Source organism: Chrysemys picta, chromosome 9 (assembly GCF_011386835.1).
Source record: "Chrysemys picta bellii isolate R12L10 chromosome 9, ASM1138683v2, whole genome shotgun sequence".
In the NCBI taxonomy this organism is placed as follows: Eukaryota; Metazoa; Chordata; order Testudines; family Emydidae; genus Chrysemys; species Chrysemys picta.
The window spans coordinates 90,011,466-90,027,369 of NC_088799.1; the positions used below are offsets into that span (position 1 = coordinate 90,011,466).

Consider the following 15,904-nt stretch of genomic DNA (forward strand, 5'->3'; position numbering starts at 1 on the left):
CAAAGTAACTGGACAAGGTAGATAGATATCTTCTGTTAGAAACATTTAAGTTATAACAGGACAACCTTATTCTGTATAGGAAAACTTTTTAAAACTATACCCTCTGTAGCTTCCATATTGTTCAATAGTAGCAGTAAATCCATATTTATTTTCATTTCACACAATGACTGATTAAAATGATTAAACAGATATTTATTTTAGGTCAAATTTGGCATTCAGATGCTTGTGCCTGAATCCACCGGAAGTGAAAGTCGACAAGAGTTACTCGTGTGTGTCCACTTGCAAAATTTGGTCCTAAATATGGTTGCTTAAAACAGTTGCTCTTATTTCTTTTTTCACTAAAAGCTAACATTTCAATAAAGTTAGGCATGTTGCTTATGAAAGTAGACCTGAAGATTGAATGCATTCAAGACATAGGGCCAAATCCTTAACCAGGTCTTACCTGCTCCCTACTCGGGCAGACTTCTACCAACTTCACTGGGAATTTGTCTGACACCTAGGACACCTCCTAGTAAACTAAAATTGGAGAAGATAGGATTTAAACTTTTATAAGCTCCACTGTTCTTGTTATCCAATTCAGTCTTAAAGAGACAGCACCTGATTCCTGTATCACTTAAGCTGTGATAACTGAGAATAACTCCATTGAAGACAATGGGATTACACTGGTGTAATAACGGTCTGAGAGGAGAGTCAGATCCAATATTGCTTTGATATTTTTGGTAGGCAATTTGACTATTTCTATGAGCTTCACATTCACAATACAGCTGTATACCTTACTTTTTTGTTTACCTTCTTGCCATTATTAATCATGTCACTTTAGCAATGAACAGTGCAAGAAGTTAAGCATTAGCTAGGAACTGGTGAAGCAACTAATAGACTTTACAAGAAGCTCAGACATCATTCCATAAAATACTTAGTAATTTTCCTGTAGGAATAAAACCATTGTGGGGGAAGGAGGGTCCTCTCCTTTCAGACTTTTAAAAAAATACCTAATAGTCATGCAAGATGCTCTGCATGGGGTGACTTCTGCTGCCTCTTGGAGCCAGCCTCACTGACTTACATGGGGTTCCATGCCAGTGAAGGAGTCCAACTTTGCAGAGTAACTTTGAGAATCTTCAACGGTGGTAAACGTTTTGCTGGGCAGAGATGACTTAGCATTAACCAAAGAAGCATTTGAAATCTATCATATTCATTCCAGCACAACTTAAGTTCAAACAGTGTTAAATCAATAAAAATAGAAATAGAATATAAAACCTACAGTCAAACATAATATAATATGTGTTTCATAGTACCATTTTGATACTTAACTTTCTGTTTAATTCATTTTCCAATGTAATTTACTACATCTCCCTTGCTTCTTTTACTCCATTCTTTTTTCCCTGAGGATATTACCCCCTCTTTGCCTCCATTGCTTTCACGGTCTGTTGTTTCTTAATTTCTTTACTCCCTCCCTCTCCTTTAATCCTCTTCCCCTTTCTTCTCTTGTGTTGTATTCTTTCTGTCATCCATGTAACTCTTTCACTCCCTCTTTCCTTTCCCAGGACAGTCCCACAAAGTCCAAATGAGAATACCGTGGACAAATTAAGGATATTTGAAGCAAATTGAAATGAATGATGGGATGACAATATTTTATTCATAAATCTTAGAGTTGCTACAGACACAACATTTTAGAATATACACCTGTTAAGTGAAAAAGAGAAATACATAGCATATTATCTCAGCCTTTTGAAATTTCAACTATACGAAAATGTTATATTTATATAGTGCCAGTGGCATTCATGTGCTTTACATACGTTAGAAGACATGTTCTCTTCCCAGAAGAGCTTACAATCTAAGAAAGTCCTAAGCAGTTATTAAGAGACAGCTGTCTTCTAAGAATGTGTAAAAGTCAAATTCACAACGGCCATCAAGAGCCTATAGGTTAAGCAGAGACTTACAAAAATCCTTAAATCTTCTCTTCCATTCTGCCTACAAAGGCTGGTGTTTCTCAGAATGACTGAAGCCCCACTATGAGCAAATGTATTAGGGAGATGATTGCTATGGTGGCCCCCTTTCCCAGCTACACATGCAAAAAAACCCCAAATTTTACACATAAGCACTTAGGCCTTGATTCAGAAAAGGCTTGCATCAGCTAAGATTGTCCTCCCACCCTGTCTCCACCCTGGCATGACCCCTGCATTGCAGCTTGTGAGGTCACCAGTGTGGGGCCAACTGCAGCAGCCAAATGCAGTCCCTGTGTTCAGGAAATTCTTTCAGCCATTTGCAAGGTATTTACAACCCCTGGTACAGCTGCAGCTGCATAGGGAGAGCAGAGCAGACGTGAGTATGTCTTCCACAGACTTGAGAATTTTTTATACAGAATTTTTTTTTACTTTTGCTGCAAAATGAAATGCCTGAAATTAGCTTTTTTAATTCTGAACTTGGATGTGGGAAAGATTTCTGTTTGCAGTTAGAGCATTTTAACACATCAGTTCCTTCTCTCGCTTCCTCTCTGAACAACAGTTAATGGTACTTGGTCCTGTGTTGCATCACATGCTATCTCACAAAAGGGTTAGAGGTATGTTTTTGTAGTGCAAATAAATGAAATGTCATGCAAAAGACAACTACTGGAGTTTCTAGTGAATCCAATATCTAATAATGAATGCACTGGAAATATTTAGATATTTATCTTTATTTTCCTGTTTCCTATTTTTCCATTATCTATTGCACCTCGTCAATGGATGCAGTATCTGCCAGGTGTTTATCAACAAGAAATAGAAGAAAATTGCTCTATCGTATCAGCATCTGGGCAGGATTCGGCTTATGTGAATAAAGTAGCAAAAGTCGAAGTAGCTTAGATCAACTTATCGTGGTGTCTACACCGCACTGTGTTGATGGGAGGTGCTCTCCCACCAACTTACCTTACTCTTATCGGGGGATTTGTGGGTTGTGCAGTTTTGACCTTGGTAGGGGTATTGTGACCTTGAACAACATTTCCCATGTTTCGAATACAAAGACACTTTTCTCTAATATTCAGTCCTCACATTATTTTTTCCATATCAATATTACTGCCTAGGTCTTTGACTAGCTCTTCCATTGGTATAAATTGGTGTACCTACACTGAAGTCCACATCTATGCATCAGTTCACACCAGCTGAGGATCTGGCACATTGACTTTAACAAATATACCCAAAATTGCTGTCCTCCACTTATGCCTTCTATTTCCCATGTTACTGTACTCTAGGCTGATGATGCAGTATATTCCAAATCCATTTCTAAAGACTTCCTATGCCAATTGGTTCATCTTTGAGGGATAACAGATGAATTTCCTTATTTTAAGATACTCACTGTATCATCACTAAAGAGTGTGCAGTGTGCTAATTGGAGAGATTACCAATGGAGTAACTTTTTCAGCAGTGTTAGGAAATCACATAGTATGAGTGAAGTATTGGAGACATTGTCCAGATCTATGTTGTATCCACTCACTCCATGCAGACAGAAACTACATTTCTATTGACAACTGTAGATGAGTGTATTCCCAGCATTAAGGTTTCTGTGGTTTTCTTATTCAGCCCATATTTGAAATTCACTCTCAGTTACACAGTTGACAAGCTCTATTCTTTCACTGATGCATAATTTTGGACTGTTATCTAATGGATACCACGTAGCCAATACAACCATCTGTTCACATAGAAAAATAGCATAAAACTGAAAATGCACCTGTCCTACTGCTAGATACTGGCATTGCATTATCCATGGCATGGAGCCTGCCCAGAGCTGTCCAACCCAGATGAGTTAATAATCCAGCATATCCCTCTATCATGTTATGAAGCTGCACAATTCCTCCTCCAAAGGTCAGAGTCCAAGACACTTGAACTTCCAGAAATAAGATCAAGGAGGTGATACAGGTGCAGAGCCTACGTGACTCCACAGAGGCAGTTCCTTCCACCTGACTATTAGCAGGGGACAAATACTGAAAATCTCACTTACAACTGACGACTCTGAAATGGAGCATAGATAGGGGCTGAAAAAAAACTTCCTGCATGCAAAATCATCCTTAAGGGCATGTAAATGTGAAAATGTCTGCATATGATACTCCTTATGCCCTCTTGATAGCCCAAGTTCTAGCCCTGGTGGCAGTAACATTACAGTATGTATTTTTAAAGTAAAAAGAACATGAGAGCCTCATAGAAAGGGGTTGAGTGAGATATCTCCCTGGTAAATGCAGGGGTCAGAGAAACTACTGTCCCCACCCTTCACCAGCAGTCCCTTCTCACGCCTGGAAAAAAACAAAAACCACACACATACACAGCACAGCCTCCCTGTGATACTCCCCAAGCCCTCTAAATGAGGGTTTTGTGTGATTTTTATTGGTTAGGTATCCCTACTCCACTTTGCCTCTCTCTCCAGGCAGATGCCCCTTATGACAACAGTCAAAGTATGTGACCTGCAAAGTGTGGGAATGGAAGGGGATAACTTCATTTATATGAGATTTCCTGCCCCAAAGCTGTTCTACTGGGCCTTATTATGGAGTGGACTCAAAACAATTATCCATTTCCTCTCCATACCCAGCTAATCTATCTTCAGAATTGGTTGAGCTGTTGCAAAGCTAGTTTGTGGAGGAGCAAATACCAATGCAAACCCTCCCACCACATAATTATGGGTCAGAATTTGGCGCTCAGTGAATTCTGGTTGAAAAGCCTATAAAAAAATGTTATCACTTTGTTACCAAAGATAGAAACTTACAAGTGTGTAATTTTTTGTTTGTTTGCATTTGTATTCCCTTGGGAATGATATGTGGAGAAAGGCTGTCAAATTTGCATGTTAATTACTTTGTTATATAGTCATTAATATCCAGACTGGGAGGGGTATGGGTGGAGAGCTGCAGCTCATTGTTACATATCAAAAGAGATTTTGCAATTTACTTTGCATATCCTGCCTTTGTTTTTAATAGGTTGGAATGCACTCCCACAGGAAATACACTTCAATTGTGACCAGATTTCTTTCTTGTTTGAAAGAGGTTGTTAAAACTGATGGCTATTTAGCTGGGGAAGCATGGCTCATGCTGTAGTGGCCTTTCCATTTTTTTCAATATCTTAAAAAAATATCTATAGGCTGAATAAGTTGTGTGTCAACCTTTACCCTGATGCTTCATGGTAATGATACACTATGATAATAGCAAGGCCCAAATTATGTGGATTGTTATAACTCAGATAGTAACATTCAGTCAAGGAGAGATTCACCCCAGTGCAAAGGGCTGGTACAGGATCTATACACCACTTATGTCCTACTTCATCAGTGTTTTGAAGGCTTATGTGAGGCTGAGTGGTGCACCAGGGTGAATTCATTCTCAGACAACCCTGAGGATTTGCCCTGATTACAGTCTTCGGTAGCCCAAAGCATAAGGGGCCCAAAACTGAACTCACTGCAGTCTTACACTAAAGTAAATTTTTGTTTAAAAGAACCTAATGTTCAGTTCTGTTTTGAAAAGTGGCTCTCTTATTGTCTTCAGTGACTCCACAGCAAAGGCGGTCAGGTGGCTGGTAAAAACATGCTTTAACTACCAGCATCTGAATATCCTTCTTGTGCATTTTCATTTAAAAAAAAAAAAAAGCTTATGAAGGCTAAAGTCTTCCCTCATTGGGACCATGTGCAACCCTCGTCTTAAGTGTATGCCCTCAGTCCTGGATCCACAAAGGACATAGGTGTCTAAGTCCCGGTTTTAGGTGTCACTTGTGATGCATCAGATTCCCCCTCACCTGCTGCTGACCCCTGTAGGCATCTAAAGTCAGTGTTGAAGATTTCCCGGTTAAAGTTCCGTAGGCTACTATGTTCCTGCTCTGGCCATGCACGCTACTGTCTCACTCTAGGTGTCCTGCCTAGCCCCAGCGTTTGTCTGCCTAAGTCACATGCGGGGCCCAATCTGGTAGGCATGCTTCACCTGACTCAATGTAAAGGGGGAGGACCTCCTTTATAACCTTTATGCCAGTGGTTAGGGTTCTCATCCTTTCTCCGGACCAATTAATATTTCATTATTCCATTAAAGTGGATCAACTTCAGTAGGAGAGAATGAGGGATCAGACCCACATCAGTATACTCCATAGCCTAGTGGCTAGAGCATTCCCAAGGAGACTTGAACTGCTGGCCAGGTGAGTATGCTAACCACAGAGCTAAAGGTTAAAAGGGAGACCCACCTTCCCTGCTGTGTGGTATTAGGTGGTCTCTGAGCACACCTACTGGATTGGGCCCCAAGTGGGAATTAGGCAGAGGAACACCTGTCTTCCCCCAGTTCATGGATCACTAGCAGAGACCAGCACCTCCCTGCAGCCCAGACTCTGCACCTAAGTTTTCAGGGTAAAATTTCCGTAGGTGCCTATGTTTCTGCCTCTGAGCATGTGCACTACTGCCTCCCTCTAGGTGCCCAGATGCAGGTTCCCCCCTGCTCCCCCTAAGCTCCAGAGTGAATCACAAACTGGGGTAAGAAAGGCATTTGGCTGTCTAAATCACGTGCAGGGCCTGATCTGTTAGGTGTGCTCAGAGGCCACCTACCAGATTGGATCGCATTAAAAATCCAGCTGGAGGAGGTGGTTGTCTACTTTATAATTTTTAACTCAGTGGCTAGAGCATTTTCTTGGGATGTGGGAAATCCAGGTTCAGTTTCTTCCCCAACCCACCCCCGTCAGAGGAGGAGAAAGAATTTGAACAGGGGTCTCCCATCTCTCGGGGGGGTGGGGGTGGGGGGGGCTTTAATCCTTGAATTTAGGATATTTTGTTATGGGGCTCCCTCAGTCTCTCCTGTTGAAGTTGTTCCACTGTGGTTAAATAATGAAAGCTCAACTGGAGCAGAGAGACTGGACCCAAGTCTACCACCTCCCTATACTGCTAGCCTATAGAGTCTCTCTCTCTCTCTCTCTCTCTCTGGCCCAATGACACATTAAGTATCTATCCACAATGGAACAGTCATTGGGCCAGAGAGAGAGAGGGGTGGGATGCCCCAGGTCCAGTTCCCCTGCGCCAATCACGCTTTCATTATTTAATCCGCATTAGAAGAGCGTCAGCAGGAGAGAACAAGGAGCTCCACATCAGAATATCCCATGGCTCAGTGGTTAGAGCACCCAGAGAGAGGCAGACCCCTGTTTAAATCCTTTCTCCCCTTGGGGAGGAGGCGGCACCTGGGGCTCCCAAATGAATGCTCTAACCATTGGGCTAAACGCACCAGCTCCTGCTGCCACTGTTTTGTGTGGAGCGAGGCAGGCACCTAACGCATTCCCACAAGAAATGCCTTAGGTGCCTACGGCTGCCTGACTTCAGGTGGTGGGTTTCTGTTCATGAATCACCAGCAGACCTATGCATCTGCCTGAATCCCAGGTTTAGGTACACCCTTCTTATCAGCATCTCCCATGGATTGCTTAGACAACTCTCGGTCCAATATGCTGGCCTTTAAGGATAGCTTTCTTAGGTGCCAGTTTCTTCCCATTCAGTGTAAGAGAGCCTAGACACCAACTCATCTTTGTGGATTGCAATGTTCTTCCTGTGATTTTTTTTTTAAGCACCTAAAAGTTAGGCGCTGTGACACTCAGCAATGCAACGCCCAAGTTCCTTAGTGGATCCCACCCAAACAGCCTTGAGTCATACTAAATTCAGAGGACAAAATCATGAGGCATGTAAGCCACTGTCTGACTCATCTGTTCAACTCTTCAGACTTTCCTTCCCATGGAGCCTGAAATCAATTCATTCTTAAAAATGTCTTGAATGTGTATAATAGATGCTATAAAGTTATGGTAAAGTTAAAAGTAAGATATTAAATTGTTTAAACAAAATATTGAGATTTTCAGGAGAAAGGGATTTCCCAAATCAGATAAGATTAGAAATGATATGATTAGAAGTGCTTTTTGTGACAGTTCACATTTTCAGTAAAAAAACAGCTTATATTTCTTGCTGTGTTAGAAACCCTGAGACATCGCCATTGAAGAAAGGATGGTTGTGTGAAAAATGTGATGGATTAGGACTGAGTACATCTGGGCTCAATTCCCAGCTCTGCCACAGAGCTCTCTATGATCTCAGTCCCCCATCTGTTAAATGGGGCTAATAATGCTGCTTTTCTCTCATTCTTTGTCTGTCTTGTCTGTTTAGATTGTAAGGTTTCAAGGCAGGAATTGTCTCCTACTTTGTGTATGTACTGCACCTAGAACAACTGGGGTCATGAGCTTGACTGGGGCTGCCAAGTGCCCCTATAATACATACAATAAATTATAATTGTCCAAAGTGAGTGAAATGAAGACAAATGATAAAGATCATAAATCTAGGTATATGTGTGGTAGGAAGAAGTGCTGCTGTTTTGATCTATTTCTATTCTGTATCCCCTATATTCTTCTGGTTTTTAATATATGTCAAGGACTCTCAGAGCTCTGGATGGGGACCCTTTGGTGTGGGGTTTGTGTAAGGAAGGCTGACATCTGAAATAAAAATGTTATATTATTTTGTGGAAAGTAAAATTTATTTTTTCAAAATCTGATTATCGTAATCTGAGGAATTGGAATTAACAAGATGAAGAAATAGTTTAAGTATAGTACCAGTATTAATGCTTTCTTTACTCTACCAACAGGTATCACTGTGGATAAGTATGGATTCATTTACTTTGTTGATGGTACCATGATTCGGAAGATTGATGCAAGTGGTGTGATCACAACAGTAATAGGTTCAAATGGTCTTACATCAACGCAGCCACTGAGCTGTGACTCCGGAATGGACATCACTCAGGTAAACACAACTGATTTTCGTGCATTGTTACCGTTCAACACATTGTGAAAGTGGGTATCTATGTACGGATGCCCAGTTAATCGGTTAACACTGGGTGGCACAAGATTTCAGACATGTTTTTAGAGCAGTAGTGATATTTGATAGTGTATAAAGCTTACATTTAAATCATTACTATAAATCTAAGATATCTAATATAAATAGAAAAAGTATGCATGTGACTTTACCGAGTGGCCCATGTATGTATTATGTGTATGTACAGGTGCTTATACTAATAATATATACATGTCTACACTGATTGCTTTAAAAAGTTACAAGCTACTTTTAGGTGTGTCCTTTAAAAGCAGGTGATATTAGTATCTGTATAGAAGGTTTGAGAACCTTCCTTTAGCCCAGCTTTCTGACACGGATGTGCTTGCATCACTTAACAGAGAAGAAAAATGATATATTGTTGCTGTCCAGGTCTCTGCTGTGGAGCACTATGGATGGTTGCTGGAAGAACTAACAAAGTAGCAGCTAAAGGATACAGAAGCTACAGCTTTTCAATACATTTTTAAAGTGCTTTTCAATTCTTAATTCAAAGACAACGTAACAGAAATTGAACAAAAAGGCACTTTCCCCATCTGGTTTATATTAAAAACCAGACAGACATTTATACACAAAACAGCCAGCCTTTCAAAGTTAATGGGTAGCAACTCTAAAAGGCAGATGGTGTAGGCCAGGTTCTGCTTATTCAATGCTGGCTCCAAAATAAAGTAAAATTTGTCTGCTTCAAACAACTAACGGGAGTCAAGGACTCAAAACAGTTACATTATGGTATGTGTGAGATTATACCTAGAGCCAAATGGGTTGGTTTTGGTTTTTATTTTTTCCTGTGTATTTTAATATTTTGCCATCGGAAACCACAACTGATACATAGAGAACTCATCTGGTCTGAGCTGTGCCTAATTTCAATCAAGGATTTTAATGGTAGCAGTTTACCGGGAGGGCCTGATGCTGCATTGCTTGAACTCAAGGGAGATTCAGGCACACAAGGAATAATGTCCTTGTTTGTATATAACAAGCTTTACTGTGAAACCACAATGGTGGTCATGGGCCAGATTCAGCCTTATGGGGGGAAAACCTGCATAGAGTGGGAAACTCAGACATCCAAATCAGAGTTCCATTCCTGTCCTGTCAGAGAGAAGACTTTGTTCTTGTCTCCCACAGAAAGTGCAGGGGTTCATATTGCCAAACTAGTGGATGTCCTGGGATACATGTGGACTTCATGTAATCTCTGATGACCCATGCCTTCCCCACAGCTGCCTATGCCCCTAGTCATGAAGCTATTATCTGCCATCTCCATGGCTACACAGTAGCAGTCAAGAATGAGACCTTGGGGGAGTTAATAATGCATGGAGCATATTTTAACTACTTCTTGGATATACATATAACAACTGCCTGCAGTGTATGTGTAGCACGAGCTACCAAATCAGATATCTCTAAGGTCTGTAGGGAATCACATCATGCGGAACATTTGCTCCCTGGCTGCCTCGTTTCCTGGCTCTGGGTCTGCATGGAGTCCTACTCCATGGAGCTCAGGCAGAGGGAACATCTACAGTATCATGGGTAAGGAAAAGCATACCACTGAGCTATTCAATGTCGTTTCCCCCACTGCCATTCTGACAGGTTTAGCTCCTTTTCATTTGTGAAAGAAGTAACGAAAATGAGTTCTGGTGAATAAATCCAGCTGGTTCATTACTGGAAATGGTTTTCACTGCATGTTTATGGTCACATAGTGGTGCAAAAGCTACAACAAACTGAGTCATCTAGATGTATCCTTACTGCATAGACTAGGATAATTTTGAGATGAATCCAGAATGCATGCCAATAAGTATTAAATGATAGCTTTATAAAGGATACCTAAAAGTATTTTTTAAAAGCTATCCAAAGGATTTAATTCCTTTTTTAAAAATCAAAATGAGGTATTAAATCCATCCTGCATACGTTTTGTAAATGATGTCATCTCACCCTTCATATATTGAATCTTTCCAGATACAAGCCCTGGAATTTGTATCTGCAATTTATAGAAGCATCTCTTGCTTTTTATTATTATCTCATTGATTTTCTCAAGGTACATAGCAAAATAGTCCCTAAGTAAATGCCCCAGATTAAATGTCCTGTGGAATTATTGAACCAAATTCTGCTTTCAGTCATGCTGGTGTAAATCAGCATGTCAATTAAATTACTCTTGAATTAAGTTGATGACAATTAATTTATTCTTGAATTACACGCCTGTAAATAAGAGAATAATTTAATCTTTTTTGGTCAAAATCTGCTCTCTGTTATACCCTTATATCACCATTGACTGTTATGAGGTGACATAGATGTAACTGAAACCAGAATTTGCCTCATCGCTACATTAAATTGTATTTGGCTAAGTCTCAAATAGCATTTACATCAGGAATATGTGGTTTATTCACAAATTATGTGTTTAGAGGAACTTGTGAAATAGGTTAATAAAATCAACTCTAAAAACTTAATTTGCTCTGACAATAAAATGAATGACTTGTTCAAAATCAATATTTTTTTATTTACTGAAATACAAAAGTACTTTTGGAGTAAGCACACAGTACAATTGCCCATTGCAAATACTGATATAAATAAATAGAGCTTTCACTTTAATAGGTGAGTTGATTATGAAAGGGTTTAGTCACACATTTCAATACCAGTTTTGACCAGAAATATGTCTTAGAAATCACTAAGCACATGTCATTTACTTCCATCTCAGACTTGACTAAGGCATTGTTATTCCAGGTTTGTAAGGAAAAGGAGATTGGGTTGAGGTAGCTGCACGGTAAAGTGATGAATTTGCTCCTCTTTTACCTGTACAGAACATAGCTGAACTCTGTTTTGGTCACAACACAAGTCAAATGAATTTAGGGTTTTCAGCCAGATTTTCAAAAAAAGTTCATGGCCAGATATTCAAGTACTCAGCACCTGCATTTGAAGATGGAGTTTCAAAAGCACTCAATTCCCTTTTAGATACCAGAATAAGGGCCAGATTCTCAAAAGGACTCAGCACCCATCAGTTCTCTTTGAGACACTAGTGGCCAGATTTTCAAGAGCTCAATGTGCTAGGTTATTTTTAAAATCTGGACAGTTGTTTTGGTGCATAAATGAGAGCTGAGCTCTTCTGAAAATCTGGCCCCAAATGTGGGTTCTGAGCATTGTTGAAAATCTGGCTGTAATTATCACTTGACTAATTGACCAAACTGGCAGGAAAAAATGGCACAATTAATGCACTCTACTTATGAGAAGCCGATTTCTGAAGCATCACAATTCTTACTGATTACAATTGAAATGAATCAGAAGAGCTGTTGGGGAAGTTTAATAGGATCTGATTCTACTCTCACTTGCACCTGTTTTACACTGCTATAGTTCAGTGGAGTTTCTTTGGATTTACAACTGTAAATGAGAGGTGAATCAGGCCCTACATTATGTTTGGTTCTAGCAAATGTTAACAGTATTTAACTCTGTAGTGAGCTAAAATTCACATGTAAAAGAGAAAAAATCTAGAACAATGATATAAGCCTTCTTTCTGTCTTCACTGCTGTGGAGAAAGCTGAAGAGGGAATGTTGGTAGAAATGTCCACTTTCTAATCCATCATGTACCTTCTTCCCATGATAACTATGTGGCCTGATTCTTTACTGCCATGCACTTTGTTTAGTCATTTCCCCTGTGGAAAGTGTAAAATGCTATAGGTCTGTATTTGATAGCATTCTATACCCAATCGGGACTCAGTCCATACAAATACAAATAACTGCAAAGTGCCAGGCAGTGGAGAATCAAGCCCAAGATCTTTTCCTTAGCCTGTAAATCGTGGCCTTGTCCCTTCACTAATGTCAATTCCACTGGTGATGACTCTTTGCCAAAGCGATAGCTGCTGACTGATTGATAGTGTTCGTAACTGTCACCACTGTGTTCTAAAATGAAAGTTCTTATTTGACGATTTTCTGACTTGAAACTTGCACTTCATCAACCTTTCTTCAGCAGTTCTCCACTTGATGGATTCCATGTATATTCTGTTGCTTCACCTAAAATTCAAAGCAACACTGCAAAATATTTTGTTCCTTCACAAAAATGTGACAAGATTTACTTATGGTGACAGTGTGTTCATACAGGTCAAGTTAAGGGATACGTGTAAGAATGATGAGAAAGAGGGAAAAGCCCAAGATATGGAGACATTTTTGAGAGCATTCCAAGCACTAGACACCCCTCTTTTAATTAATTGTAAATTGCCAGAGGGAACTTTACTGATAATGTGCTGAAGGTGAGAGAGAGAGAATGCTGCAAAGTGAGAGTAAAGCTGAGTGGACTGATTTAAAACATGACTTAAGATGTCACAAATGCAAACACTGACAAATCTCTTGCAGTCAGAAGGACGGCAGGCAATACCACCAACAATGTCTGGAGAGGGACAATTTGATGAAATACATGCTTGAAGACCTGTTGGAACAGAAAGCGTAGAGAATGCTCTGACCTCCCTTGAAGGAAAATGTGAGAACCTGTTTTCCAAAATAAACAAAGCAGATAAATACATGACTTCTGCCGACGTGCACTTAGATGCAATAGAAGATTATGCAGAAGACAGAAAAAAGAGCCAATGAATATGAGACGCATATACACATAGCTGCCAATATAAAAATTAATTTGATTCTAGAATGAAGCACTTTTGAACAATGTTGAGCGTGGAACATAAGAAAGGGGTTGCAGGATCACATTCATTTCTTTGAGCGGAATAATAGATCTATTTGCGGACTGAAAGAAGACGCAATATCTCCTGAGAAGTTTCACTACATTTGTGCTATTGGTGAAGCTAAAACCCTTTTACTTAAATTCAGTGGAACCACTTTGACTGCTCAGCTGAGCATCTTCCCTATGATGTGTTTAGACATTTTCATTCTTGTATTAACTAACAAAGTTAAGCCACTTGTACCTTGGAAATCCTACTTCTTCTGGGACACAATTCTGTCTCTCCTTCACACGTTAAAGAAAAGATCAGAGAAGAAAATGCAGCCACTAGTAATATCTATGAGGAGGAAGAGTCTGTGTGATAAAAGAGTAAAGTGGTTCAGAGACCAATCCCCTTTTTCACCATGTTTAACTTCAGCATGTACTTTGTGTCTGTTTAAACTCAACAATAATTCCATTTGGTTATTAATGGCTTGGTCATTTTACAAGAGAGAGAAATAGAACAAAAGCTCATGACTAGTGCTTTAGGTGGTATGACAATACAAATAATAATATCTCTTAAAAAGGTAATTTAGGAAACATATGTGGTATTCCTGTAAATACAAGAGCTATAGAAGCTTCCTAATCATGTTGATTAAATTTTGTGGTAGGAATTCTATATTCGAATTGTGCTGGAGACCCTTCTGTCTAACAGAGAGAGGACAGCCACTTTGTTTTCATTTGAGCAGATCAGTACAAAAATAGACTTGCCTTTTATTTTTTGTCCTCCCTCTCTGAGGCTTATGATGATCTGTTAGTCTAGTCATGTTTAGTGGATGATACCATAAACATTCCAAGTCTCTGAGCACCATTAAGAAGGATTTTGCAGAAAGACAAAGGATTTTGCTGCTCTTATACTTGAAATCAATAAACAAAACAAAAACCCCACCAGAAAGTACAAAAATGATGCCTTATTTCTAGACCTTCAATTCTCACTGAGGTCCCTTCTTTAAAGAAATGAAGTAAAATAATGAGGTGTTCTTTGTTGTCCCTGGATGATATAAACCTGCTATTTCTCCAATTAGTTTTTAGGAAAAACAGTCATCAGGACCCACATTTTGAATGCAAAAACAAACAAGGGGGGAGGAGCTTCTTTTAGGAGTTGGGAAAGGGAGGGAAGAACCCTTTACTGACCTTCTCTATACATCATAAGGAAGTTTATATGGAACGTAACCCTTTTTAGTATTTTGGTAAGTCCCGTTTCATTAACAGGAGCTGAGGGAACTCTGCACCTCACAGGGTCAAACTCTTAAATAGAAATAATGGTTGTGGAGCTTATGCAATCAGACCCCTAAATAATAATAAACTTGTTTTTATGGATGTGATTTTAGAATAGCAGACAGAAGGAATGAACATTTCATCGGAGCCAATCAAATTACCTTGTCAATGAATTTGAAATACCATTCAAACAGACATGTCACATGTTGTTTGGGGGCCTCACGAAAGAACAGCAAAAAAAGACCACAGTTTTTCTACCAAAAAGCCCCAAGTGACTGTTTGTATTAGTCAACTGCAAAATAGCAATTTATTTCACATTTCTGCTGTAAATACAATATCACTGAATAAAATACTCCTAAATTTTAATCAACTCTTCTAAAAATTGTATTCCTCTTTTTCCATTTTGTTTATCTGTGCTATCGCAGAAGTATTTAACTTAGGGAATATTAGATGCTTCATCGGCTCTGTGCTGAAAAGAAAGATCCTTGGCAGACCTAAATTTATGAAAGACACATTATAAAGTGGATTTTTTCTGCTTTATATTTAGAATAAAATAATCCATAAATCTGTTGTTCCTAGTGGCAATAAACACTGATCATTGCCAGCATAGATACTGCATATGCTGCTGTTACATGAAAAGTGGGGGGACTATTTTTTGCCATTGACTTCTACAAAGGATTTCATAAATCTACTCTGTTTTTCTATGGTAGATGTCATATTTCATCTCTCCCACACTCTGTCACATATGACATGATCTAGCTAGACACACTGATAATGCACAGGCATGTATCCATATAATCACAGCCGGATCCAAAGTCTACTGAAGTGAATGGATCCATTGACTTCAATAGGCTTTGGATCACCATCAGCTCTGCCGAGTGTTATGAATCCTGTGTGACTCACATCTGGCAGCCTTGCAACCCATTCCCATAGCCCATTTGGAGTCTCATGCATCCAGCTGGGCTGCAAAGAGAGTCTGGAGTTGCTCCTCTAGGCCACCAGAGGGCTGCTGCTTGTTCTCCTCAGCCTCTCATCTTTCTGCTCCTCCTCCTGGGTCTGAGCAGGGAAGGAATAGGGGCTGGAAGAGGCAGATGGCTGGCAGGGAAAGAAGGGGGTGAGGGGTTCAGCCCTATTCCTGCCCCCATGCCACCTAGAGAGTCACCCAGATAGCCTCAG

General features: G+C 39.8%; 1 protein-coding gene across 15 annotated transcripts in view; it reads left to right on the forward strand.

Moving 5' to 3' along the window:
* Positions 1–15,904, forward strand: part of TENM1 (teneurin transmembrane protein 1) — a 1,376,511-nt gene that overhangs the window by 1,302,332 nt on the left and 58,275 nt on the right. For all 15 annotated transcript variants that reach the window (XM_065556633.1, XM_065556629.1, XM_065556628.1 and 12 more), the window contains one exon: positions 8,585–8,739. In XM_065556633.1, the coding sequence (XP_065412705.1) occupies positions 8,585–8,739 (155 nt within the window). The remainder of the gene's footprint in view (positions 1–8,584; positions 8,740–15,904) is intronic.